General features: G+C 36.9%; 1 protein-coding gene and 1 long non-coding RNA gene across 2 annotated transcripts; one reads left to right on the plus strand and one right to left on the minus strand.

The window, feature by feature from the left end:
- Positions 1-18,524: 18,524 nt before the first annotated feature.
- LOC308688392 (uncharacterized protein) lies at positions 18,525-20,841 on the plus strand. The gene is made up of 2 exons (XM_081361408.1): positions 18,525-18,610; positions 19,546-20,841. Exons 1-2 carry the CDS (start codon positions 18,558-18,560, stop codon positions 19,982-19,984), a joined length of 492 nt encoding a protein of 163 aa, XP_081217534.1. The 5' UTR covers positions 18,525-18,557; the 3' UTR covers positions 19,985-20,841.
- A 2,543-nt stretch (positions 20,842-23,384) lies between these two features.
- On the minus strand, positions 23,385-26,690 carry LOC308688360. The gene is made up of 3 exons (XR_014029886.1): positions 26,638-26,690; positions 25,463-25,529; positions 23,385-23,461 (listed from the first exon to the last, which is right to left on the minus strand). It is a non-coding gene; the product is annotated as an uncharacterized lncRNA (long non-coding RNA).
- Positions 26,691-27,094: the final 404 nt, after the last annotated feature.

Here is a 27,094-nt window from a genome sequence, read left to right on the forward strand (position 1 = left end):
TTTTGTAAATGGGTAAAATAGCTATGTTGCCTCAAAGCAACAATATGCAACAGTGGAATGAGAATTCCCTGTTTTCATGCTATAGTTACAATATTATCAGCAATATAACATTTCACACAGATGGCAGGATACCAAGACTTATTAAAGTATTTGTCAGTATGTGCCTTGTTTTTTTAATTTTAAAATACTTAATAACAATAACAATATTTATGATGACAGTTTAGCTATAAGTATGCATAGGCATATAGAATTTGTAGCTTTGTAAGCTCAGATGTGCGTGTGTGTGTGTGTGTGTGTGTGTGTGTGTGCATGTGTGTGTGTGTGTGTGCACCAAAGGTTCAATCTGCCTCTAATATTTCCAGATACATATAATAATTGTGTAATTATCTTTTTCAGTGACAATGAACATATCAACATTCTATGGCAGAAAGAAGTTTTTGATTTTTAAACATGAAAATTGAATGAGAATGAATGCATAAAAATAATACTCCTTTGTTGCGCATTGTTACTTCTAGGTAACAAACCCCACTAAGATGGTAACTGGTTTGAACTGTATTACTTTTTTAGCACAAATGTTTTTTTTAAATGAAGTTGATGTTGAAGATCTTTCATAAAATGTGTTTTGTTATGAAATAAAGAGATATATTTTAAATAGACTGCACTTTTTGTATTTATTACCATTATTGCATGTTGTTGCGTCAAAGTAACATACCTAGATCTACCCCCTATTATTATAATTTTTGTAAATTATATGTTGAATTGTTCAATGTGCTCTATGACTGGTAATAAAATGTGTGGAAATATTTTTTTTCTCTATTATTTCATGTATCATGCAATAGAGGGTTAAATACACACACATACATACATACACACACATACATACATACATACAGCAATAGGCCTATATATACACACAAAACCCACATAATATGTTTGTATATTATGTAAATGATCTAGCCTATATAAATTACCTTCAACCAATGCTAAAGAAGCTTAAGGTCAGCTAAATGTTTTATTGCCTTAGTCAATGCAAACACTTGATGTGATATAATATGATGTGATATAATATGAAGCAGGTGTCCAAACATCCTGATATCATACTACCACAAGTCACCAGCAGATGGAGACATTTTTCAGTGTGGAATATGAGCTATTTCACAAACACACCTCTAGGTGACACTATTTTATAAGGTTCAAGCCTCAGTGTCAACGTAGTCTCAAATAGGTTTATATGTACAGGCTAAAAATGTATTATCTGTATTTTTATTTTGGCTCAGTTACATTAAAATTATGGGGTATTCTATCAAGGCTGTCTCTGACTGAATACATCTTCATGATGTGTGCCTTCAAAAGTGTAAAATGTCATGCTAAACTGCATTTTCTCAATCTAAATATGGGGATTGATGCTTGACCTGTGCATTTAAGCGTTATAACATTCTGGATTGAGCAGGATCATTTTTAATCATGTTAAACCCTTTTTCTAATCTTTAAGGGAATGTACTGGTGTTGAGGAAAACAAATGGCTACAAAGAAGAGTAAATTTACCCTCTACCATTCCATCCTTCCACTTCACAAATGAAGCTGACAGCAAATGGAAGTTGTGGTCAAATGCTCAATGATGGTGTTGTAGAAAAAAAAAATGTAGGGCAGGACTTGATTGAATCGTTGTTATTTGATATTGCTGTGATCTCATGTGAGTGACAGATTGTCCCAGCTTGGCTCAGCAAAAAAAAAAGAAAAGAAAACCTCACCAGAAGGCCTCAGATGCATCTCTCTGGAGAATATGGAGTAGTGATTCTGCTGCATGGTGTCCTTACTCTCAACACACTGTTCCCAAATCAAGTGTCAAACAAATCATATGCCACCACTTCAAAACTCTTAAAACTCTCCTGTCCATCATGATTCAAGCTGAAATTGTGTGACGGTCGGGAAGATGGGTGGAGAAGAGCATCACATCAAGCATCAATTCTCCCCCGAGATGCTGATCTATTAAAAGAACAGAGTTTAGGAAGTGTGATTTGCAGCCTCAGTTGAAGGTGTAACTGGATGTTGTTAACGACCATGACAAAGAAATTGGAGAGTGTCGCACTTGTGCATATAGGTCTCCTTTTGCCACTTGGCAGACAAATGAGTACACTCAACAACAACAACAAAAAATGTCATTCTTTGGCTAATTCAATTGTTCACATAAGGTTTTCTTAACATGTTCAACTGTGCACTCAAACACCTTGTGGAGCGGGAATACATTTGTACATCTGTGATGGAAACTCTACGTTCAGGAAATCCCAACATAACAGAATATGAATAACTAACAAGCCTTGTCCTTTTTAATCTTGCTGAAAAATACATAAAATAGCACTTAAAACCAAAACACTCTCAAAGCATGCTGGGTCCTTAACACCAACAAAAATTACAAATGTAGTTTCCACATAAATTAGGTAAACTTCTGTTTAAAACATCGAATGGAATCAACACCAAAAAAGGTGTTGTATTAGCTTAAATTACTAGCTCACTCACAAACTCACAAATGTTCTTGTGAGGTTTTATGGCGGTTGGCAAAACTCATCCACACTTTTAAACACCTAACAAAAGTAAGATAACCGAGTAAATGTTTGGCTTTGGGAGCAAATGGAGTTTTTGTTATTCCCTGCACTATTTTCAGTATGGTCCGAAGTCTAAATGCCCACCGGGGGATTGATCAAGGAGTTGAGTTCATGAGGTGATAAAAATGTGAAGGCAGCTGTGATGAGTCAGCCTGAAACTTTTATGGAGGTTAGCCACTGGCAGAGGCAATATTGATGAAGACAGGGGCCGGGAAAATATCATGACTGTGCCTTATGAGATCTTCCAGAGTATTACTGGATATGTATATAAGAGTAAAAGAAAGGATACTATACTGTTTGTAAGTGACTACACTGAAAAATGCCTGGCTTTCTGAAACACTTGATTCTGATTGGTCAATTGCACAATCTGACAGTCAGATATTTCCTAACATTCACCTTCGTTGATTTCAAAACTATATCAAACCACTTTTCTGGTTAACCGAAACTGCCGCTATTTTATGTATCTCATAATACATTTTGGACTCTGGCTATTGTTTCAGACAAATTAAACTCGCACTATCTTTCTTTTCAGTTATCGACTGCATAGGGGAAATAACCTCAGAGGTCTTTTCAGTAATATTACATTAATATTAATACTTGTTGCAAGACAACATTATATTGTAATGGACTATAGCTTAAAATATTTCAAAAAATTTATCCTAAACTCCTAATATCAAATATTTTTTATTTGTTGAGAAGTCAGGATAATGCAGATAGTAAGTAGGACAATTGCCAGCTAGTCATTATCGCAAAATAAACCCTTGAGGGTAATACAAGTCCCCTGTGCTCCTTGTCAGAGTTTGTTTTGCAATGATGAGCAGTTGATTGTACAGTACATTCTCCCTGAGATATAAGTGAATATGTGACAATGAGAGAGTTTGGGTTTTGCAAAGTTTGGAATATACTGTAAAAGCAAAATGACAAGCTTTTTAGTGTGGGAAAAAAAGAAGCAATGCAAATGTTTCTAATGTTGCCAAAAAGCAATGATGTAATGATGAAATAAAGCTTTATCAAACAAAACCGAATTACATGATACATGCTAAGCCAGAACATAACAGCATACAAAATCCTTGGAGAAGCATTAACTATTTCATTGTTTAACACAGATTTTGCAAAGCAAATGCTGTGATTACGAAACCCAGAACAAAATGGATATTATGTAAATGTATTCTGTAGCATTAGCTTTTCCTCATTAGCAAAACTTTGACTTGGAGGAGTGAGATGGAAATATTTTATATTTATTCAAAAAAGCATGTAGATAAAATAACAAAACCTATTCAACTTGAATTCAAATGGAGTAAATTGTCCATGTGGAATAATTCATGCAGAAACCAGTCAAGAAAATCAATACTTCTTGACACCTGAGCGCATCAAATTAAAGAATCTATTTCAGTGCACACATGACCGGTTCAGGCTATCACTTTATAGCTACAGCTCACGCATGTTGATTACTGCGCAAACCCAAGAAAAAAATCAAATAAATGCATGCACACAGGGGTATCTCCATTAAACTGGTCAGAAGGTAGGCTAATCGAGGGTCAAGAGATAACCATAGAAAATATTTGGTTAATTCATTTTTTTTTAAAGTGCATTGTGCTATAGTCTATAGCCTAGCATTCAACATACTGTCTTATTATATACATCTTTTTTCTTTTCAGTGAAGCAAAATTCAAACCATAAATGTATGGAAGAACAGCTTTGACATTTTCATAATAACCTCTTTTACTTTCCAAAAGAGGAAAAATTACCTGCAGAAGATGCGACTTCATTAGACTGACCAAATTGTGAATAAGTGATTTCTGGCACAGCGTTTAATATTCATGCCTAATATAAGTGAATAAATTACCACCACAAACATCAACATCCATTAGCAGAGCATGTAAGGCTTGACAAGGCTTAGCCTTCCCCTGGCAATAAATTTGAGACTAGCACTGAATTTTCTTACTCAAACCAATGCCTGATGCCTCTTCTGATTGCTTTTAGAGCGACATGCTGCTCATAACTGTGGAACTAGGATCAGTTTTCTCTGTAATAATAGTGCATCCTTCTGGAGCATCAAAGGTTTCTATTTATAATGAGTTTTTGCAGCGTTGAGCAGAGCAGCCTATCACAAACATAGCCGTTGTTTTCTTGAACGCAATGGCCAATCAGAGATGTTTAAGTTACTACGCCAGAGTTTTTGTTCAGTGCCGACTTCTTTGGACCTACGAATCCTCTCATTATAACAAACAAAGTGTAGCTTCATTGATTGTAATGGAACTTTGTAAGACTGTGATGAACTAAAATGAGTGACAGCTTTTTAGTGATTATAAAGGGAACACTCTTTGCACGCTTTCTGCCATGCCAAATCCCACATACAGTATGCTTGTTTTTTTTATTTTTTTATTTTTTTTATTTTATTAACCGTGGTTTGTGAACGTAGATGCTTTAATAACAAATAATTTGTTGGGAACGCTTATACTGGGGTGGGTAGGTTGTGCTGCAACTCGTAGCCTAATTTAAAACTGTTTCATGGAAATATGTGTTTTAAAGGGGAAGCACATCTTACCCTGGAGTAGATTCACCCTCCGCCCATGTCAACATCATATGAAGGGCTTGGCATATTTAGTGCTTTTTTTCGTGAGTTTATTTCTAAAATGTTATTCTGTGGCAGAAACAAGCTTCCATACTGCATAGATCTGTCATGCCACATTAAGAAGCGTCAAAAAATAATTTCATTATAAAATTTACTACATTTGAAAACTGAGATTTTGCTCCATATCAATATTAATTAAGCAAAAAGCTTGGTGTGATTATTGGATGACAGGCGATACAAATAATGTTTCTTAAATTATTAATCTTAAAAAAAGATAAATTCTTGGGATTTAAAGGAAACGTATGTAAGATTGTGGCCAAAACTGGTACTGCAACCACTTTCAAATTACTGTAGATCGGTGCAAGACCATGTCTAAGACCATGTCATGTGAGTTTTTAGAGAAGGCTGATAAGATACTAATAAAGTATTTTATTGCCATGTAAACACCTACTTGCAGTCTTCTGTCTAATGTCTGGCGAGGTGAACTGCTCCATTCGTGTTCTATTGTCTAACTACTTGAAGAATATTTCACATCTCTGCCGGTATGAGACTTAATCTTCATTATTATTTTATCATTATTCAACATCATCCAGAAGGCCAGGAATTATGCCACATTAGATGATTGACAGCTGTAGACCACTAATGAGCACTCTATGAGTCATAACTGACGCAAACCAAGAACAGGAGAGACAGAGTGCGCTCTGACCGCTCTCTCAGTCTCAGATAATATCTACGAGTAGATGGAAGCAACTTAAAAAAAAAACTTAAATTAACCCTGCCTTCCTCAGAGTCCTGGCTTTATAAAAATTATTCAAATCATTCAAAGTGGTGCCAACAATCTTACCACACACTTTAGCAATACCCCGTAATCTATTTCTGTTTTTAAGATTAAGTAACTCATACCAGCGCACAAATGAAAAAGTAATGACAGATTCAATAAAACAAGAATAAAACATTTGCATAAAAGTCCTGTCCACATTAAAACTACAAAACGTCCATAAAAATACATACGCTGGTGGGCTTTCTTACACACAGCATCCACATGAGCCTAAAAAGTAAACTTTTCATTTATTACAGTACCAAGGTATTTAAATTGATGTACAACCTTAACAGCATGATCATTAATAACAAAAGGAGAGATGAATGTAGGATTCTTCCTAAAATCTATTATCATCTCTTCAGTTTTAAATATTGTATAAAGTCAAAAAAGGACAAATTACACCAACCAATACTCAATACAATCTGCCAGTCCAAAACCATGATCAGGATCCTCAAAATCATCCGCAAACTTAATTATATGACACCTCTCTAGTTGCGTCTGACACTCATTGGTATAGCACAAATAAAAGAGGTGAAAGAACACATCCTTGCGGTGACCCAGTCAGAAAAAAGTACATCAGATAAAACTCTGTTTACCTTCATTGATACCTTCATCAGTTCCATAAGCCAACATATCAATCCAGAATCAATGGTATGAACCCTCTTTAACCTTTCTGCTAGTATATGAGGCTGGAAACAATTAAAATCTGATACAAAAATCAATAAAAACTAATCATACACAAGCCTTCGCACCCTCTAGATGTGCTAAAACCACAATAGAGTACTTATTGCGCCATCAACACCACTGCCTGACCTGTAGGCAAACTGAAGCGGATCTAGATTTGCCTGTACCATGGTAAAAACACATCCTTCACAATCCTCTCAAATGTTTTCATAATCAGAGAGGTAAGTGCTACTGGTCTGTATAGATTTTGGTACATTATTCTTAGGCACAGGTACAATGATTGATTCCTTCCAAAGACGAGGAATCTTATGAAGACGTAATGGCATTCTAAAAATGAAACAAAACATATCTGCCAGTTGTTCCGCACAATTTAAGAATACGGCCTCCAATACCATCTGGGCCAGGACATTTCCTCTCTCTTAGGGTGCTTTCACACCTGAGCGTTTGTTTCGGAACCTGGTGTGTTTTCTCCCTTGGTTTGGTTATTTTAGGCATGAACATGGTAATCACACTGGGATCCGCACCAAATCAATCGCTCCAAGATTGCCTGAACGAGGTGGTCTCGGGCCCGATTGCAAACAAACTCTGTAGTGGTTCTCTTGAGGTGTGAAAGCAATCTGACCCAACGGACCAACGAACCAAATGGTATTATAATTCATAACGGGAAATGTGCTATATAAATAGCAGTAGTGTCTGAGTCTGTGAGTGAGCACATTAGCTATCACAGTTGAAAAGTTTAGTGACCCATGGTTTCATATTTGGATAAATGCAAATTTCTTCCCTGGGCATAACAAGGTTCTCACAAAAAGTAATATAAGCTGACACAGTCTCTGTAATTCTATCTCAGCACAAACATTTCTAAACACATCCCAGTCTGTACAACTAAAGCAGACCTGGGCACAATTAATAGATTCCTCCGACCACACCGGAACTAAACGATGATCCGGCTTCGTTTTCTTCAGGACAGATTTGTATAACGGAACCAGATACACAACATTATGACATTCCTAATAGAGTTCTACAAAATGATTTATATGCTCCATTTACAGATCCATAACAAAGATCCAAACATTTCTTAAGATGTGTAAAACAGGTTACATACTGATAAAAACCAACACAGGGACTTACCCATTTTGCAATGGTTAAAATCACCCATAACAAAGTTCAGTGCATATGGCGTCATCCATTGAAGCCTTTGCACAGTTTAGCTTTCGGGTGAATATTTACAAGCGTAACAAACAGCTGTGGTAACTAGGGCTGAGTATCGAGTTCGAAACTTTTTAGGCAACGATCGAATTGCCTCGATACTATCGAGTATCAAAAAATGTCTTGTCGTTCACTACCAAATTTCGACACCTAAGGGGTTTATCTCGTCAACATCAGTGAGCCAATAAGCATGCTGCATGATTGGCTGTGGCGAGGCATAAGGAACAACACTAGTTTCTGCTGGTTACGCCAAGAGACATGGCTCACACGTGAGGCTGTAGTGTGTAAGCGTCCCAACCCAAATAGATGTAAAACAAGTGGAAAAGATCAAAAGTGTGGCTACATTTCACCAGGCTCGATGCCAACAGCGCGCAATGCAATATTTTCGACAAGCCCATTGCTGCCAAGACCTGCAACACGACAAATCTGATGAAGCACTTATGAGTGCACGTTAAACTTAGGAACAGAAAGTTGCTCCGTCTTCGACTGCAAGATGAACTGGAGCGCGTCACAAATGAACTGAAACTCAGAGTATAGGCTACTTGCCTCACAGACATGAGAAATGAAAGAAAGTTTTAAATGTCTACTTTTAAATGAACCAAATCAAATCGAAAACAAGTACTCTGATTATGTACTGATTATGTAATCCAAATGAAAGGTGCATTGCTCTTTATAGGCACGTGTGCGTTCACTATACTGTGGAGATGACGAGTCAGCGTCAACTTCATCTTTCTAGGCAACACTGACTCTGACAACATGAGTTTAATAATAAACAATTAAAATGTCTCCTAAGCTTTATGCGTGCGCTTGAGCACAAGGCACATATTCCGCCAATATGAGTCATTGAGTCTGTAAAAAAGTCAACAAACTTAAAAAAAAAAAAAAAAAGGTTTTTTTATGTAATATGTAATTTAATCTTGTTAAAACGGATTTCATAAAATTGGTCTTGAAAAAAGTATCGTTCAGGAACCAGTATCGAAGTCAAAGTATCGGTATCGATATTGAAAGTTTTTGCACGATACCCAGCCCTAGTGGGAACTCCCTTGGTAAGTTCAGATAAAAGTTTAATGTCAGATGTACATAATGTCTCCCTAACGACCACTGTATTACACGAATTTTTGTTAACAAAGACATAATCCTCCACCAAGTGGTTTACCCATCACAGTTGGATCTCTGTCCAAATGATAGGGTTCCCCAAAACCATCAATGTCAAGATCGGAATAAGAGCCTTGTTCCTTGAGCCTTGTTTCCATGAAAGCAATAAGACATGCTCTATTATACTCCTTCAAGATCTTAACATTTGCCCAAAGCTCATCCAGTTGGTTCTGGAGTGACTGAACATTAGCCAACATAAGGGAGAGGTATACAACGATGGCCTTGTCTCTTCAACCTCTGACACACGCCACCCCGACTCCCCCTCTTCCTCACCCCTTTTGGCTTGGATACTCATGGTTCACTGCAGTAAAGAATCCGACCGGATAACCTCTGCTGGAAATGCCGCCAGAGGGTCCACAATGCCATCTCCAAAGTGACGTACTGTATTAGGAGAAACTCGTGGCTATATAAAAAAACTAAACGACAAACAAACTAAGCACTACACTGTAGGCTACCCAAATGCTGGTGCGTGTCGCCATGCACAGCGCCATGACTGGATAATCTGGGGCCATCGGCGATGTTTGTACGTAAATGGGTTAAATAAAGTAGCAATAAAGTTGCTGTAAATGGCATCATAAAAGGAACGTTTTGTGCCATCCCTGCACAAACATTTAATACAGTTACTAAGTGTACTGGCACACATACATAAACAATGTTATTTATGTATTTTGTTTCAACAAAATTAAAGAACATCAATCTCTCTGAAAACGTCTTGAGTGATGAAAGGCGGTGATGACAGCACATCGTAATGGGATGGTGGAGAGCAATCAAGACGCGTCACCACTCTGATTTCTGGAAGGGGAATAAACAGGATGCTTCACTACTTTATGTGGATCAAACAATCCATTTTAACCACTCCTGTGGTGCATTTGATTCTGCTTTGTCTTCACACCAATGTATGAAAGCTTCCTCTTAATTTGGTACACCCTGACACATCAATATGATTGCCATTGTGCAGTACAAGTCTTTGATTCTCAGAAACAGAGAAATCTCAACTCTTTTCCTTCCCTCTCTAGAGAAAAAATATCTCTTTAAGAAAGTGAACACTTTGATTGTAGCTCTGTGAAAGAAAATTATGTAGTAAGAAAAGAAAAAGATTGTAGGATGAAAAGAAAAGGATGTACGATGGAAAGGAAAATGGAAAGGACAACGAACAAGGACAGGGAAAAGAGGACAAGGTAAAGGTCAGGTGCAAGAGAAATGAACAGAATGGAAATGGTGGAAGAGGAAAGGAAAAGGAGAGGGTGGAAGAGGAAAGGAAAAAAACAAACAAAATGGAAATGATTTTGAGAAGAAAAGATAAGAGAAAAAAAAGGGAAAGAAGAATGGAAATGTTACAAGAAGAAACAGTAAGATCAGAATGGAAATGGTGGAAGAAGAAAGGAAAAGCAAAGGGTCCAAGAGGAAAGAATGGAAATGGTGCGAGAGGAAACATAAATTGAAATGGCGCTAGAGGAAAGGACATGGTAAATTTGCTAGAAGAGAGCAAAGGATGAGAAAATAAAGAACACAAACTGAATAGAAGGGATACAAGAAGAAAAGTAAAGTGTGAAGATCCTAATCCATAACATTTACCAAATAATCCAAAGCTCTTAATTGGAGGTTGTAGAAGCCGTTAGCCATCACTTTCCTGAACAAGACACTTAACTCCAGCATGGTGTAAGGGAACTGTCACTGTAATTAATGTTCTGTAAATCAGTTGGAAAAGAAACATCAGCTAACGCTCAAAATAACCCACACAAGCCTTTATAACTCGGTCACCCGTTAATACTCTGCACATTATTACTGAAGAGTATTATGGTATACTCAAAATGCAGCGCTGTATGCTGTAACCTTCTGTTCCACTCAGTGCGATAACACTACACCAAAATAGAACTTGGATTCATTTGGCACTGACTTCATGTTGTTCTTTTCACTCTGCAAGTTTTTCTTTGATAATTTTAGTCAGCAGACACAAATACTATGATTAATCTGCAAGCCAACAGCATTTCCATGAACCTTCAGAAGCACATAATAACTTCAAGGTTATTTTTATTTTAAAGAAATGACAATTTCCTTGATGAGATGCAATACATATAGAAGTCCTTCTGCTGCAGGACTCAATTATTGTTTTCATGCTGGGCTAATTTGAAATGAGATGAAAAAGGATATAGTGGACAAAAGCATGCAATCAACTGTGATGCAACAACAACAGGATGAAACAAGATATAGACACCGACATATTGATTTTGTCCAGACATCTTTTTATGCAAAGCAAATAACAGAGTAACCTTATAGAGTAACCTGTGCTAAAGTGCCTCTAAAGGGAAAAAAAGATACACACATCACTCCTTGCACAACTCAAACCGCCTGCATGTGAGTGAACAGTCCAGATGCCTAGTTCATAAATACATGCAGAGAATGATCTTAAGTGTGAATGTTTAACACAAAAAGACATCACACTTTATAATATTAAATTCAAATGCAATGTGAACAAGAGCATCAACTCCAGAATGGCCACAAATATCAGTTTATGGTTCAGAACAGTATACATAATATACTGGTATAAGTTCATAAGCATGCTCTTCTATTGCATGTCTGTTGTTGACTTTATAAATCACAATTATTCCTAATTTTGACACAGGATGAAATCAATGGAATTCAGAATCAGATCAGCAGCTTTACAGAAAATGTTTGTTGCAACGTTATAATTCAGGAAGTATTCTCTAATCAGCAAGAGATGAGTGTATCAAAATAGTACAAATTGTAGTGATATACAGCTATAATATACACTCACCTAAAGGATTATTAGGAACACCATACTAATACTGTGTTTGACCCCCTTTCGCCTTCAGAACTGCCTTAATTCTACGTGGCATTGATTCAACAAGGAGCTGAAAGCATTCTTTAGAAATGTTGGCCCTTATTGATAGGATAGCATCTTGCAGTTGATGGAGATTTGTGGGATGCACATCCAGGGCACGAAGCTCCCGTTCCACCACATCCCAAAGATGCTCTATTGGGTTGAGATCTGGTGACTGTGGGGGCCATTTTAGTACAGTGAACTCATTGTCATGTTCAAGAAACCAATTTGAAATGATTCGAGCTTTGTGACATGGTGCATTATCCTGCTGGAAGTAGCCATCAGAGGATGGGTACATGGTGGTCATAAAGGGATGGACATGGTCAGAAACAATGCTCAGGTAGGCCGTGGCATTTAAACGATGCCCAATTGGCACTAAGGGGCCTAAAGTGTGCCAAGAAAACATCCCCCACACCATTACACCACCACCACCAGCCTGCACAGTGGTAACAAGGCATGATGGATCCATGTTCTCATTCTGTTTACGCCGAATTCTGACTCTACCATCTGAATGTCTCAACAGAAATCGAGACTCATCAGACCAGGCAACATTTTTCTTCAACTGTCCAATTTTGGTGAGCTTGTGCAAATTGTAGCCTCTTTTTCCTATTTGTAGTGGAGATGAGTGGTACCTGGTGGGGTCTTCTGCTGTTGTAGCCCATCCGCCTCAAGGTTGTGCATGTTGTGGCTTCACAAATGCTTTGCTGCATACCTCGGTTGTAACGAGTGGTTATTTCAGTCAAAGTTGCTCTTCTATCAGCTTGAATCAGTCGGCCCATTCTCCTCTGACCTCTAGCATCAACAAGGCATTTTCGCCCACAGGACTGCCGCATACTGGATGTTTTTCCCTTTTCACACCATTCTTTGTAAATCCTAGAAATGGTTGTGCGTGAAAATCCCAGTAACTGAGCAGATTGTGAAACACTCAGACCGGCCCGTCTGGCACCAACAACCATGCCACGCTCAAAATTGCTTAAATCACCTTTCTTTCCCATTCTGTCATTCAGTTTGGAGTTCAGGAGATTTTCTTGACCAGGACCACACCCCTAAATGCATTGAAGAAACTGCCATGTGATTGGTTAATTAGATAATTGCATTAATGAGAAATTGAACAGGTGCTCCTAATAATCCTTTAGGTGAGTGTAGTACATGTTAGTTAACTACATGTATTCAGTTAAGCTAACACAACGAATGCGTTAGGCAGCAATTACAACTTGTGCTCGAAAAAAATATGAGGGAAAAATGTGGCAAAGTTTACCAACAGTGAAATTCACTCTTGTCTGTATGAACATGGGCGGCTTCATCAAATCCTCATTAGCAGGAACAATTTCACAGCAATAATTAAAGTGCTAATCATTAGTGCTTGTAATCGTTCAATCATTAATCACCAGGAATGTTACATACCATCGTCATGATGTTGTGTTATAAAGCTTGATAGCGGCGGTTCCTTAAGGAGTTTAAACAGACTCGCCTTGAGGTAAGCCTGTCTTTTTTTCTCCGGCTGACTGGGGAATTCAAAGTGCATTATGGGGACAAAAAGTATAACTTAAATGTCTTGAATAAAAAAGTGTGTAATAAAAGACAGATAATATAAGCTATTTGAAAGTTTATCTTTTAGGCAGTTCTACAACAATGTTTCTTAATGTATTTTACCTCAATAATGGATGTTGTATGTGACATTTTGCCTTTCGTTTTCAGTCAATATTTGGCATCCGCTTAATGCGCAGCTTGAAACAATCAAAACTTGTTTTTTCAGATATTTCGGATCTCCCCTCACATGTCATTTCAAAAGCAGGTAGGCTATCATCCATCAAGTGGGTTTCTGCTCAGAGCAAAGTTGCCAGGGCAAGGGTTAACAGGGGCTTCCTGATTGCTGCTGTTATTCTAGAGGAGTTCACTGCCTTCCAATCATCCACTACAGGGTCACGAACAAGGAGGGAAAATGCAGTCCAATCCTTATAAGATGAAAAAGTATGTGTGCTTTGGACCAGTACCAGCACGCAATTATTCCACAACACAGTCCACCCATCACCGAAAAGATGAAAAGAGCAGACCTAAGACTAAATTTATGGTATGTGTAGATGGCTCAGCTGAGGTGAATGGAGGAGCGGCGTGGAGAGCAGACAATGATACGAGGATAATCTTTGAGAGGCCAATTTAGAAATCATGAGATTACTGAATGAGATCTAGCATAGAGCTGACAATGCAGTGAGGAGAATTGATAAACAAATCACAGAGACAGAGCTCAACGCTAGTCATGCCTGAAAAAAAGACAATATGGCTCCTTCACAAACCATGCATTCTGACATGTACAGACCTTAAGGATACATTTGTGAGGAAAGCCCTTATATAGAGAAGTTTAGGATGTGCGAAAAGCTAATTACAAATTTAAAATACATTTTTAACTCAAGAGTAGACACTTCATGAGCATCTTGTTTTACCATGCTCAAGTAGAAACCATTGAGGAAAAGATTCAATCACACTAGAGCATTTGCCCTGGTACATGAATCATATCATCTCATAAATAAAAAAAAACAAACAATTTGGGCTCTTTTGTGCAGTGTATGTGGGGGTTTCTAAACAGGGAAATGAATGGATTTCTACGGAGCCCCTAAAGGGACGTGGTGGTGGAAAGATTTTTAGGTTGAGAGACATTTTTTTTTTTCAAATCTTTTGCGTTCCCTCGCAAAACTTTTGTGTTCCCCCGAGAAACTTTGCATTCCCATGCAAAACTTTTGCGCAAAGATATTTGCGTTCCCACGCAAAACCTGTTTTGAGCTCGGACAGACACTTCCTGTTTAATGTCCCGCTTGCAGTGTTTCAGAGCTCCGTACGTTAATGGAGTGTTTCATAGTGTTTGAACTTAGACTCAAATATAAAGAAATGCGGCCAGTGCCATGAATATTGCCAACTTCACTAAACTCCTTGAGTTAAGCACTGACCGCATTTCTTTATATTTGAGTCCAAGTTCAAACACTATGAAACGCTCCATTAACATACGGGACATTAAACAGGAAGTGTCTGTCCGAGCTCAAAACAGGTTTTGCGTGGGAACGCAAATATCTTTGCGAGGGAACGCAAAGTTTCTCGGGGGAACGCAAAAGATATAAAATAATAATAATTCTCCCAACCTAAAATTTTTTCCACGTCCCTTTAGGCCGGGGCTCCGTACTTGACAACAAATGTTTTGTTTTTTTTAGTCATTGCATCTATAAAAGTGTCAATGAGAAATACTCAGGTATGCCGTGTTGGGGAAAGTTACTGTTAAAAGTAATGCATTACAACATGGTGTTACTCCTTTAAAAAGTAGCTAATTGCATTTCTTAGTTCCCTTTTAAAAAAAAACAAAAAGTATCTGGGCTGAGCTTGTTGTTTGTTTGTTTTTACAACAACAACAACAAAAAAGTTCTGTTTTTGGCAAATGTAAAGGCCCTTTCACACCAAAAGTGAAATGAATAAGCCTCAGGCTGAAGGAAATGCGAATTCACGCCTGAACAGTAGAGGATGCAGCTCAAACAAACCTTTCAGCTGTGCTGCCATTCTGGACCGCAGAAGAATAAGACACAGGAGAAGAAAGATCAACAATCTTACTTCACAAATAAAAAAAGAAGACGAAAATTTACTAGTTACTTTAAAAAGTAATCTGATTACATTACTTGTAATGCATTGCCCCCAACACTGCAATAATATGATTATAAAGTGGAGAAATCTTTCAAAAATCTTTTTTTTTTTTTAAAAAAGCATATGCGAAGTTCTAAGATTTTTTTTTTTTTTTTTTTACATTTATTTAAATTCATCATTTGAAAACATCATAGAATATGTTATTTTTTGTATGAAAATCATTTCAAATGTATTTTTAGATGGAGGCAAAAAAATACCCTCACGTCATTGACCCTGTATGAGTAGCTCTGCAGAGGTTCATGGGTATTGATCTGAGCAGATGTACGTGATGTTCGTGCAGCCATCATTACCTGCAGTTCATTTTAAGGAGCTGACGTACTGTTGGCCTGACCCATCCAGTAACAACATTGTGCTTCAGGGTCCTCTCAGCAGCCGAAAGAACGAGTGTTCCAACATTTTTATGCGGACAGAGAACAGTCATCCATCTATAAATCGATCAAAAAATTAAACACAATCATATTTAAATAAGTAGGTTAGTTTTTTGAGACATGACTCATAGGGCATGAATAAACAACAGAGAGCTTTAGAACATCTGAATCAACACTGTTGCTACTAACTACTGCTGTTATGTCTGTAAATTTGCAAGACGCATATGTTGATCTTCTATGGCTCATTGACAGGACCCCTACAAAATGAAACAGTTATACATAGTTGGAAACAGTTGCCAAAATAGCATCTTATGTTCACCACTCACAGACCAAACAAACCAGAATGTACTCCCCAGAAATAAATCACCAAGAAACATGATAAATTACCAAACAAGCCTTTTCTTTAGTTGCAGCAAGGTCAAAAAGTAACATATGAATCAATAATTGATGTGCATTTTGATAGTTCCTTGCTAATATGGAGGTGCTAGAGGCACAGTCATTGTTTACTGCCCAATACCTTAAGTTTGTTACCATGTGTTCAATATTAGATTTCTCCTATGATGGTCCAGTGAAGGAGGCTGTACTGCTTGAAACTCATGCATCATTAATCAAAGCTCTTATTTCAGTGCAAAATATTTGAGTAGGAACCTAGCAGGATTATTTTTGGACTAACATTTAGAGACTTTATCTCACACTGTATCTTTTATAGGTTTTAATAAAAAGTTATGTCAGAGAACACTGACATTTTTTTTTTTTTTTTTTTTTTTTTTTTTTAGAAATGAACCAAAAGGGGCATGTTGGACATGATGAAATAAACCATAAAACATTATGTAATTTAGCATGTATTTATATGGTGAAACAATGGCAACAAGTCAACAAGGCTAACAAACCATTCTTGTCAAAAAGTATGTGAAACTTTTTAATTATTTAATATGAAATTATGTCAGAAAATGTTCCAATAAATAAAAGATATATAATTACAAATAATAAAAAAAAATATGTATTACACATAACAATGGCATTATTGAGAGTGAACAAGTTTAACAAACCACGCTGTTCCACCATCATTATTAAGGGCCTCAAGGATGATAACTATATCGATAAAGAAATAGATCTAATCATTCTAAATATAAAAAAGAGTCCACATCACAACTATAATAATAACAAGCTATAGAAATAAATATCATTGGAATCACTTTCAGAACGATTTTTTTTCCAGCTGCTGAAGCAAACAAAGACTGAAACACAGGCTAACAAGAGGTGAACAAGGAACAGGTGTAGGTAATAAGTTGTCATGGTGAATAACGAGGGTAAGTATGGAAACTAACACGAGTAACTATGGGAACAAACAAGGCAGCAAAAGAAAAGAAAGGAAACAGGAACTAAACTAGAAATACAACATAAAAGTCCTTATAATATAACACAAAACACACAAGAGGTGAACAAGGAACAGGTGTAGGTAATAAGTTGTCATGGTGAGTAACATGGTGAATAGCAATTTTTAATAATTAAATATAAACTCATTTTTGAGTTTTGACTACGAACACATGAAAACACAACTATACAACATAGTTCAAAACAAATAAATAATTAATAATTTCTGAACATTGACTCTCAGTCTTTATTCACCTTTTTCTCACGTTTTCTCAATAAAATTAATAAAAGTATAGAATATAATAGCATATTTCTAATAGGGGCACATTGTAATGCAGTGTTACAACATGCCCCCGCCTGCACAACTGGGATTTAAACCCTGCTAATGTCTTCTGCTAGTTAGCGAAGCATTAAAGAACTATCTCAACTGTTAAATAACATATTGGAGATTAAAATAATATCAGATTTGTCTTATTTTAAATAAACACAAAAAATAGAGATGAAAAATTTACTTAAGAAATTTACTTTTGCTATGGTTTAATAAATGTCTATGGATATCTTCCCAAAAAAAAAAAAAATTGCAGAATGTTTTTTTCTATATAGTGTTGATATGGCAACTAGTAAATAAACAAAGTTTCATCATCCAAGCATGTGCGGAAGTATTTAAAACAAGCGTGTTACAACTAACCCCGCGTTAGGTTGTGCCCCGCGCTCCCCTACTGTGGCCAGAAATGGTGAAAAATATGCTTTTGTTCCAGACCTTGTGTTCATTTTGAGTTAATTTTCTCTTGAACTACTGAACCTTGGGAGCTGAACCATTTTTACCGGAATAATTTTACCTATGTTTTTTCAAAACACATTTTTTTAAGAATTAACAAATATCAACATCTTACAGTAGGATGGGTATCAGTAATGACCTTCCTGACTTTCAGAAATCTGAAAGGGTTTTGTTTTTCTAAATACCATCATTTATGAAAACTATAAAATAAAAAATAAAGTAACTAAGTATTTTTAGCTTAGTATTTTTAAACTCATGGAACCCTTGCATTGACCTTTAAGTTATTTCGTCTCTTGCTCCATGTTTTGCAGTTCCTTGTTATGTTTAATGTTGATTAGTCTCCTCAGGTGTTTCTTATTAGCCACGCCCCCTTGTTATCTTGTTAAACGTGTCTGCCTGTGTATGTATAGCCCTTTGTTTCACTTGTGTTGCTTCCCAGTCTGCTTCTTTGCCTGTCTCAAATCTTACAGAATGACTGATTGCACACATGGATCCAGCAGAAGAGAATTTGTTCCTTTGTCAAGGTATTTGTACTATTGAGAAATACACTACTCATACTCATTACTGTGCTTTAGCCAATGGAATCAACTGGAAGGATGCTGTTCTGAAAGACTTCTATTGTCATGGACTAAACGTAGTGATGGCAAAATGAGGCTTCCTGAACCACTGAGACCTTGCAGCCCATTGCTTCAGCCAAAGGTTCATTACTTGAAGCTTCATTCAGCATTGCTCACTAGTGACACCTAGGTACTGTGCAAAGAAATAGCAGACAAATTAATTAATTCTGAACCAGTGTAGGGTTAGGGTTCCAAATCCAAATAATCTTATCTAGTTAATATAACAAGACTATAATATAGCTACTATAATTAATAACAATATACTATAACTTTTCTAACCTGATAATGTAATAATATACAGCCCTAACACATGACACAACAATGACAATGATAGTTATCTAACTCTTTGACTCTGACACTACTACAACTGCTTCTACTACTCCTGACAACACCCACAAGGTGGCAGGAGTTTCGAACCCCCTTTTTCCGGAAGCGACACTCAGACCGAACCGATGACATATCAACACAAACCGAGGCCACATTTGTCACATGATTTTCACGTTAACAACACAAGCCTCGAATCGCGGCTTCATCTGTCATGCCCATTTTTTTTTTTTCGAAACAAGCTCCAACGCCTCGGTTCAAATGTCACAGCACTAACTAAACGAACTGTTAAAATCACTTCTGCCAAGAGGGGTAAATTACCTAACCCTTGAATAATTAATAGATTATGCTCTTTTGTTAAGTGGGTCCTCCTTTACTGTTGGGGAGTACGAGGAGGATGTTACTCACCAAGCTCCAGTAGCCACGGAGCTTGGACCATCAGTCACCAGCATGCACAGTTATGATGGTCGGCAGTCCTGTGTTTTCTGTACCTTCCTGTCATGTGTTTCCTTCACCAGAGCCTCGGCTGTCAAGTCCTCGAACAAGATGGCCGCCGCTCCAGAGTCCTCGTACAAGATGGCTGCTGTTCCAGAGTCCTCGTACAAGATGGCTGCTGTTCCAGAGTCCTTGTACAAGATGGCTGCTGTTCCAGAGTCCTCGAACAAGATGGCTGCTGTTCCAGAGTCCTCGAACAAGATGGCTACTGTTCCAGAGTCCTCGAACAAGATGGCCGCCGTTCCAGAGTCCTCGAACAAGATGGCTGCTGTTCCAGAGTCCTCGAACAAGATGGCCGCCGTTCCAGAGTCCTCGAACAAGATGGCCGCCATGCCTGAGTCCTCGAACAAGATGGCAACCCCTACACCTGTGTTTTCAGGAAAGGTTGCCGCCTCCACGCCTGTGTCTTCGGACAAGATGGCTGACTCTACGCCTGTGTCTTCGGACAAGATCATGTTATGATTCCAACCTATGTTCCTGGACTTGTTGTTTCCTGTCTTGCTCCATGTTTTGCAGTTCCTTTGTTATGTTTCATGTTTAGTCTCCCCAGGTGTTTCTTATTAGCCACGCCCCTTTGTTATCTTAAGATTGTCTGCCTGTGTATATAAAGCCCTTGTTTCACTTGTTCTGTCAGTCGCTGAATGGACGTTCCCTGGTTTAGAGTTTTCTCTTGTTTTCCGTGTTTTCATTTTATTTTATTTTTTTCACCAGTTACTTTGTGGACCCTTTAATATAACCTGCACATGGATCTGCTTCCCAGCCTGCTGCTTTGCCTGTCTCAAATATTACACCTTGGAAGGGCTTGGCCCAGTGGTTGCTGCTTGCAGTTATATTATCGTTATCGTTCTTGTTGTGAACAGCTCTTTAAAATGTGTGCAGGTATAAACTTGTCTTTTCAACTGTCAACTTTCAACTTAAACTGCCAATTTGCTTAGCTAATGTAAATATAAAATACACATTTAAATGTAGAAATTAATACAAAAAACTGAGCACATTTTAAATGCATAAAATGTATATACAAATTTACCCACGTTTAAAATGTGAAATCCCAGTTTGAAAATGGTATGGTTTTAAATCAACACTGTATGTTTTAGTCACTGCACCAGTTACAAGAGCTCAATTGTTGATTTCACATTATGCCATGACAACCTCTAATTAACACTCCCCTGATAGCGTGTCATAATGCTCAATTAGGCTCAATCAGAGTCTGTAGTAAATCACTGTAATTGCTTCTCCATAGACCACAATAGATAAATCACCCACATGATGCTGTGGAGTACATCTAATTTTCACATGTTCAGCAATGTGAGCAAGTCTGCAGCATAAGTATGAATTAGTCTGGTCATATTTGAAGCTTGACTAATTATGACAGAAATGCCTTTAAAAGATTTTCGTCGGTTATCTCCATTCGTTTAAAAAACACATATTGGCAATTACTCGAATCATAATGTTAAGCAAATATTTCTTTGTCAGAAGGACAAGTTTGTAATAAAAGATGTCAGGCAGGATTGGTGAACAGAGAGTCAAATTAAAGCTTACATTTCTGACTGGTTAGATCTCTCTCTCAGATCTTAACAACTGGGTCTTTAACTCAAATGCTGCATCTGTTATAATGTTGCTTTTGTGGAAAAAGCCTTCATGACGAGAAGCTGAAAATAAGAGATGGACAAAAGTTAGTTAGTTTTATGTTTAGCTTGAAGTATATTATTTTAACAAATTTAATTAAACCGATTTCATTTCAGTCTGCATTTGTCAAGCCTTTTCAATGACAAAAATGTAAGCAAGGAGGTCTATACCTGGAGAAACTACCCATTTGCATTTTCATTCATCTCAATGGAGAATCTAACATCAAAACATCTGTGAGGATATGACTTGGTACTAGTCACTGTTAAAAGTTGTTTCAGCCTTCATGAAGTTAAATAAGTAATATTAGTGTGGAATTGATAAGCAGAAATAATTCTCCTCCAATATATTCAAGAAGTACCAGATGTACTTAATAACTGCAGGAATATATTATTTTGATTACATTAATATTATTGGAAATCTTCTCATCTGAACAGCACATTTTGGAACCGTCAAATATTTACAGTCTCTTCACACCTCATTACACAGAGGAAGTACGTGATTGGAGAAAGAAAAATGTGGCCTCTGTCCAGAACGATATGAATTGAGAAAAATACCACTGACTGCTGTTCCATCCTGACACAACTAATCCTGTATATTTATCATCAATTGCCACCTTTCTTCCCTTGTAATTTGAAAAATATTGGATGCAAACCAGATGTAAAGGACCAGTTATGAGAAAAGTGCATTGTCGGTGAAGAGAAATTGATTAACTTTTGCAATTGCAGGTACAGTATGTCTATCATTTAAGTTGATAAATATAACATATCATATAATGTAGATAAATTGTGTCAGATAATACAGATACATTGTCTCAGATAATCAAAATTGTACCAGATAGGAAAAGTATTATGTGCTTTACCTTTTTTCATTAACTCAATGCCTGAATAAAGCTGTTAATGTGTACAGCTATGGTCAACAATCAATTCAATATTTCCAAGATCAAGTGGTTAGAAATGATGGCAAAAACAATTCCATTAAATTAAAATGATCACTGATAACTTGATAACTGATAATTTACAATTGCATATTACCTCCATTTAAAAACTCATAGAGAGACAACAGTTAAATGCAAGCCGTTGTAATATTATGCTGATAGGACGGTTGTTATTTTTAGGACTGTTACTCATAACATCGATTGCATATGCAAAGCTGAATATGCTGTTGATTATTCAAACCAGGCATGGAAATGACACCCCGGTGATCAACAATTTTCATTTCCTTGTACATTTGGATGGGAAAGCAATGCTTGTTATTAGCAAAATAATGAAACTACCTAACAACAGGCCACAGCAAATGATTCACATTTTTAGACATGGATGGGTAAAGTCCCATTACGCCAATAAATTGTTCATTTCTAGAGCTATATCTTAGCGATGCCCTGAATCATTTACTGAAGCATGATTGGTAGTGTACAGTCTTCAGTTTCTATTTTGTGTGGAGTAAAATGGCTGTTACATTCAAGGTCTGCTGCAGCTGGATTCTGCACTAAATATAACATTTATTTGCTATATAATGGAGATATATATTATAGAGTCTATGTCCCTGCAACAAATAACAAACTGCAGTCTTCCCTGTGTTCCTCAATACCTTCTTCATCTGCAGCAATTTCAAACCAGTTAATAGAGAATAAGGAGTTAAGATGACTACGGAGAAGTACACTGCTAAGAAAGTTTCCATCAAGAAGGGAGCTATATGATTTTTTTTTCAATACACTTTAGTGTAATATGTATTATGTCATCACAGATTGTATAAACAAAATCCTGAGACATGGCCAACACAGGCTCATTGGAAAAACGTACCTGTGGCAAAATTTTAGCTTAACGCAAAATACATTTACCAATAAGTACACTGTTAACAATTTATTGTAATTTTACAGGAAATTCCTGGCAACTAATTGCAGTAAATTTACAGCAAGTAATATACAGGATTATTACTGTTTACTTTTACAATAAAGTATTGTATTTATACAGCAGTTGTACTGTGATTATAGTAGCATTATTACAGTAAAATGCTGTAATTTATTTCAATTTACTGTATATTTACTGCAACTCAGTTGCCAGGAATTTCCTGTAATTTCACAGGACAGAATTACAATTTAATATTGTAATTCAATATACTGTATCCTGTTATTTGTAAATATTACAATACAATGCTGCCTGTAATTATCCGTATTAGGCAATTAAAAACACAACAATGATATCTTTTTAATCTTTTATTAAAAACTGTTTTCTTAAGAGGGTGTAAACAGGTGCGTTGAGCCCGTATCTCTTCTCTGCTTTGCAGCCCGTCTGGGAGTTGATTCCACAAAAAGTTCTGAAAACCGAGAGAGAGGAAAAAAAGTTTTAAGTGTTTATATCTGTTAAATAATGACAAATACTGTGTAAAAAACAAAAGTATTGCTACTTGCTCATAAACAAAAATGATTTTGATGTATTTATTTAATATTAACAACTTAACTTGTTATTAGTTCACCCAAAAAAAAAATATGTCATTAATGACCCTCATGTCGTTCCAAGCCCGCAAGACCTCCGTTCATCTTCGGAACACAGTTTAAGATATTTTAGATTTAGTCCGAGAGCTTTCTGTCCCTCCATTGAAAATGTATGTACGGTATACTGTCCATGTCCAGAAAGGTAATAAAGACATCAAAGTAGTCCATGTGACATCAGTGGGTTAGTTAGAATGTTTTGAAGCATCGAAAATACATTTTGGCCCAAAAATAACAAAAACTACGACTTTATTCAGCATTGTATTCTCTTCAGGGTCTGTTCTCAATCCGGGTTCACGACTCCGCAGTGACGCTGCTGACGTGTTATCTGGTGCGCCCGAGCTTCGTTTACAGACGCACGCTGTAAACAAAACAATCTTCGCAAACATGTCCAAGGATTTCGACACAGAGGAACAATGTAAAATAGCTTGAATACAACGTTTTACGTCAGCAGCGTCACTGCGGAGTCGTGAACCCAGATTGACAACAGACCCTGAAGAGAATACAATGCTGAATAAAGTCGTAGTTTTTGTTATTTTTGGGCCAAAATGTATTTTCGATGCTTCAAAACATTCTAACTAACCCACTGATGTCACATGGACTACTTTGATGATGTCTTTATTACCTTTCTGGACATGGACAGTATACCGTACATACATTTTCAATGGAGGGACAGAAAGCTCTCGGACTAAATCTAAAATATCTTAAACTGTGTTCCGAAGATGAACGGAGGTCTTACGGGCTTGGAACGACATGAGGGTCATTAATGACATAATTTTCATTTTTGGGTGAACTAACCCTTTAAAATTTAGAATTACATTGGCTTTTACATTGTTTTTTTGTAAATATATAACGTCATTGCATGCATGTATGCACTGTATATCGAATGACGCTTTGGACAAAAGCATCTGCTAAATACCTTAACCACACTTCAAAGTGTTTTATTTAATTAATTAACGAAAGTCGGAATGTTAAACTGCTGTCCGTCAGACTCTTCTGTTTACACATAAATGTCCTGTATGGGAATACCAACTCGAGGTAGAACAGACACTTAACAGTAATAGCTGGGTCTCCATCCAACTTTTTAATGCACATTTTAACCATTTGAAAATGAAATCCTGACCTGGCTGAAACGGTTATAATTCACAAAATATTTACAATCGGAGTTATATTAATAAGCACCCTGATGCTTCAGAGCTTTATAATGGCAGTGGATTGCAACATCAGAAGCTCAGAAAAGTGCATCTATCCCTCATAAAAGTGATTCACACAGCTCTGAGGGGTTAATAATAAAGGCCTTCTGAAGCAAAGCAATGAGTTTGTAAAGTTTTAAATATTAATATTTTTCGTACATGAAGTAAAATAACTAGCTTCCGGCCAAAAGAACAATAACATACAGATTTTACTCTAAAGCGCAACTTATGCGAGTAATGCAACGTACTGCTGATATATACACTACGCCATACTTCTGACGTCATGAGATGCACAAGTTGCACTTTGAATGCAAGTAGACTGCGTATGGCCGTAAGCTAGAATTTTACTTTGTAACGTGTTAAATATGGATATTTTTCTTACACAAACTCTTTGCTTCAGGAGGCCTATTTTAACCCCTCAGAGCAGTGTGGAGCACTTTTATGATGGATAGATGCACTTTTTTGAGCTTCAAACTGATCCACTGCCAATGTAAAGCTTGGAAGTGTCAGGTTTTGTTTTTGTATAACTCAGATTGTATTTGTCAGAAAGAATGGTTTGAAGGTAAGTAAATCATGGGGTAATTTTCATTTAAAAGTGAACTACCCTTTAAACAAAATAAGGGATGAATATACCTTGTACAATTAAGCAAGGTGTGCTGGGTAGGGTCTCTCTCTGGATATCAGCAGCTGTGGCAGAGGGCTAGGGAATAAAAAATGTAAACATTACCAAATGTATTACCAATTACACAACAAATACCAATTACAAATCTATTATTATTTTAATATTCCATACAGTCTGCCAGGCAGCCACATATAATTTGAGAAAAACAAAATGGTTAACTTGATTTTAATACTACTGATTATTTGCTGCATTCTCTGAAGACAAAGAGAGCAGTGAAAGCTTTTCAACAGAACCCAGGCTCCGAAAAAATATTTAATGACGATGCTGGTTGGAGGTTTAAGTTGCGCACGCGCAGTTTATTTTATATAGACAGATTACATGACTGCTCTTTCACCCTGGTTGGCCAAGCACAAAGTAAAGTTATAACATCTGAACAGATGCTATATTCAGCTTTTATCACAGCTATAGCTAACTTACAGAATTAAATTAAGATACCAGCAGTCATTTAATTAAAGCCCATATTTCAAATAACGTTTGCTTGTTTACAAGCAAACGTAAACGTTATTTGAAATATGGGCTTTATATATGAAATATGCTTCTGTAAGTATTCAGCGACCGTAAAATCTACAAGCTAACGTTACGTTTATGCTAAGTTAAGTGTGTAAACCACCACGACTTCAAGACCCCCGATTACAAAACAGCAAAACAGAAGTCCTAATAGTTAGCTAACGTTACAACAGCCTGTCCGGTAGCACGTGTAATCAATGCAATAATAATCTGAGCTAAGGAAGCTTACGGGGCTAACGTTAATGCTTATTTTTACAGTCTGTGTTAACATTATTTGAGCTATCGTCATTGTGGTGGTTTTCCATTAACGTTAACAGAACACTTACGTTACAAGCTCAGCTCGACTCGATTCTACTCACCATGTTTGTTTTTCCATTGTGAATATCTAGTGTATTGTACCTGATGTGATGTGGTTTAGCCTACCTTTTCCCCACAGTCTAACGTTATGCTTTTCCCTTATGGATTGAAGACGCCGCCACTTCAGCGGGGTCAGTTCAGGTTGTTTATACCGGGAGTGAGCGAGTCGGGGCGAGTTGAGCTAACGTTATAGGGATCTAACGTTACTCTAGCCAATGTCACTGAGAAATATACCAAACAAAAAATTGTGAATATCTCGTACCTTACACCTGCATGTGGTTCCTTTTCCGTATGGATTGAGTAAGAAGACGCCACTTCACTGCGGTCAGTTCAGGTTGTTTTTAGTCGACTCGGGGCGAACGTCACTGAAGCTAATGTCACTGAAATATACCAAACGAAACAATCAGCAGCACTCACTCATATCAACGGTATTAATATATCCATATACTTATAAAATAGATTTCATGTTAACGTTTCATACCTGAGATGTATTCTTCTTCCAAAAATGTTTGATTCTCGTTGGCCGCGTGCAATTTCAAAATTCAAACAGCAGCTATCCCACAATGCTATGCGTTGGCTGTAAAATAATGCTTCTACAGTGTAGTTACAATAAAATTACAGGACTGTCCATAAATTTCCCATCATGCATTTGCGTTTACAATAAAAGCAAGAATACAATATGTTGTTGTAAAATTTATTGTAAAAAATACATCAATTGC

The sequence above is a fragment of the Scardinius erythrophthalmus genome (genome assembly GCF_964197995.2).
Source record: "Scardinius erythrophthalmus genome assembly, chromosome: 3".
In the NCBI taxonomy this organism is placed as follows: Eukaryota; Metazoa; Chordata; class Actinopteri; order Cypriniformes; family Leuciscidae; genus Scardinius; species Scardinius erythrophthalmus.

Coding starts and splice junctions, on each gene's coding strand:
- LOC308688392 (XM_081361408.1), top strand. CDS start 18,558: ATGACTGATTGCACACATGGATCCAGCAGAAGAGAATTTGTTCCTTTG. Junction 18,611..19,545: donor GAATTTGTTCCTTTGTCAAG/GTATTTGTACTA, acceptor TTCCTTCACCAG/AGCCTCGGCTGTCAAGTCCT.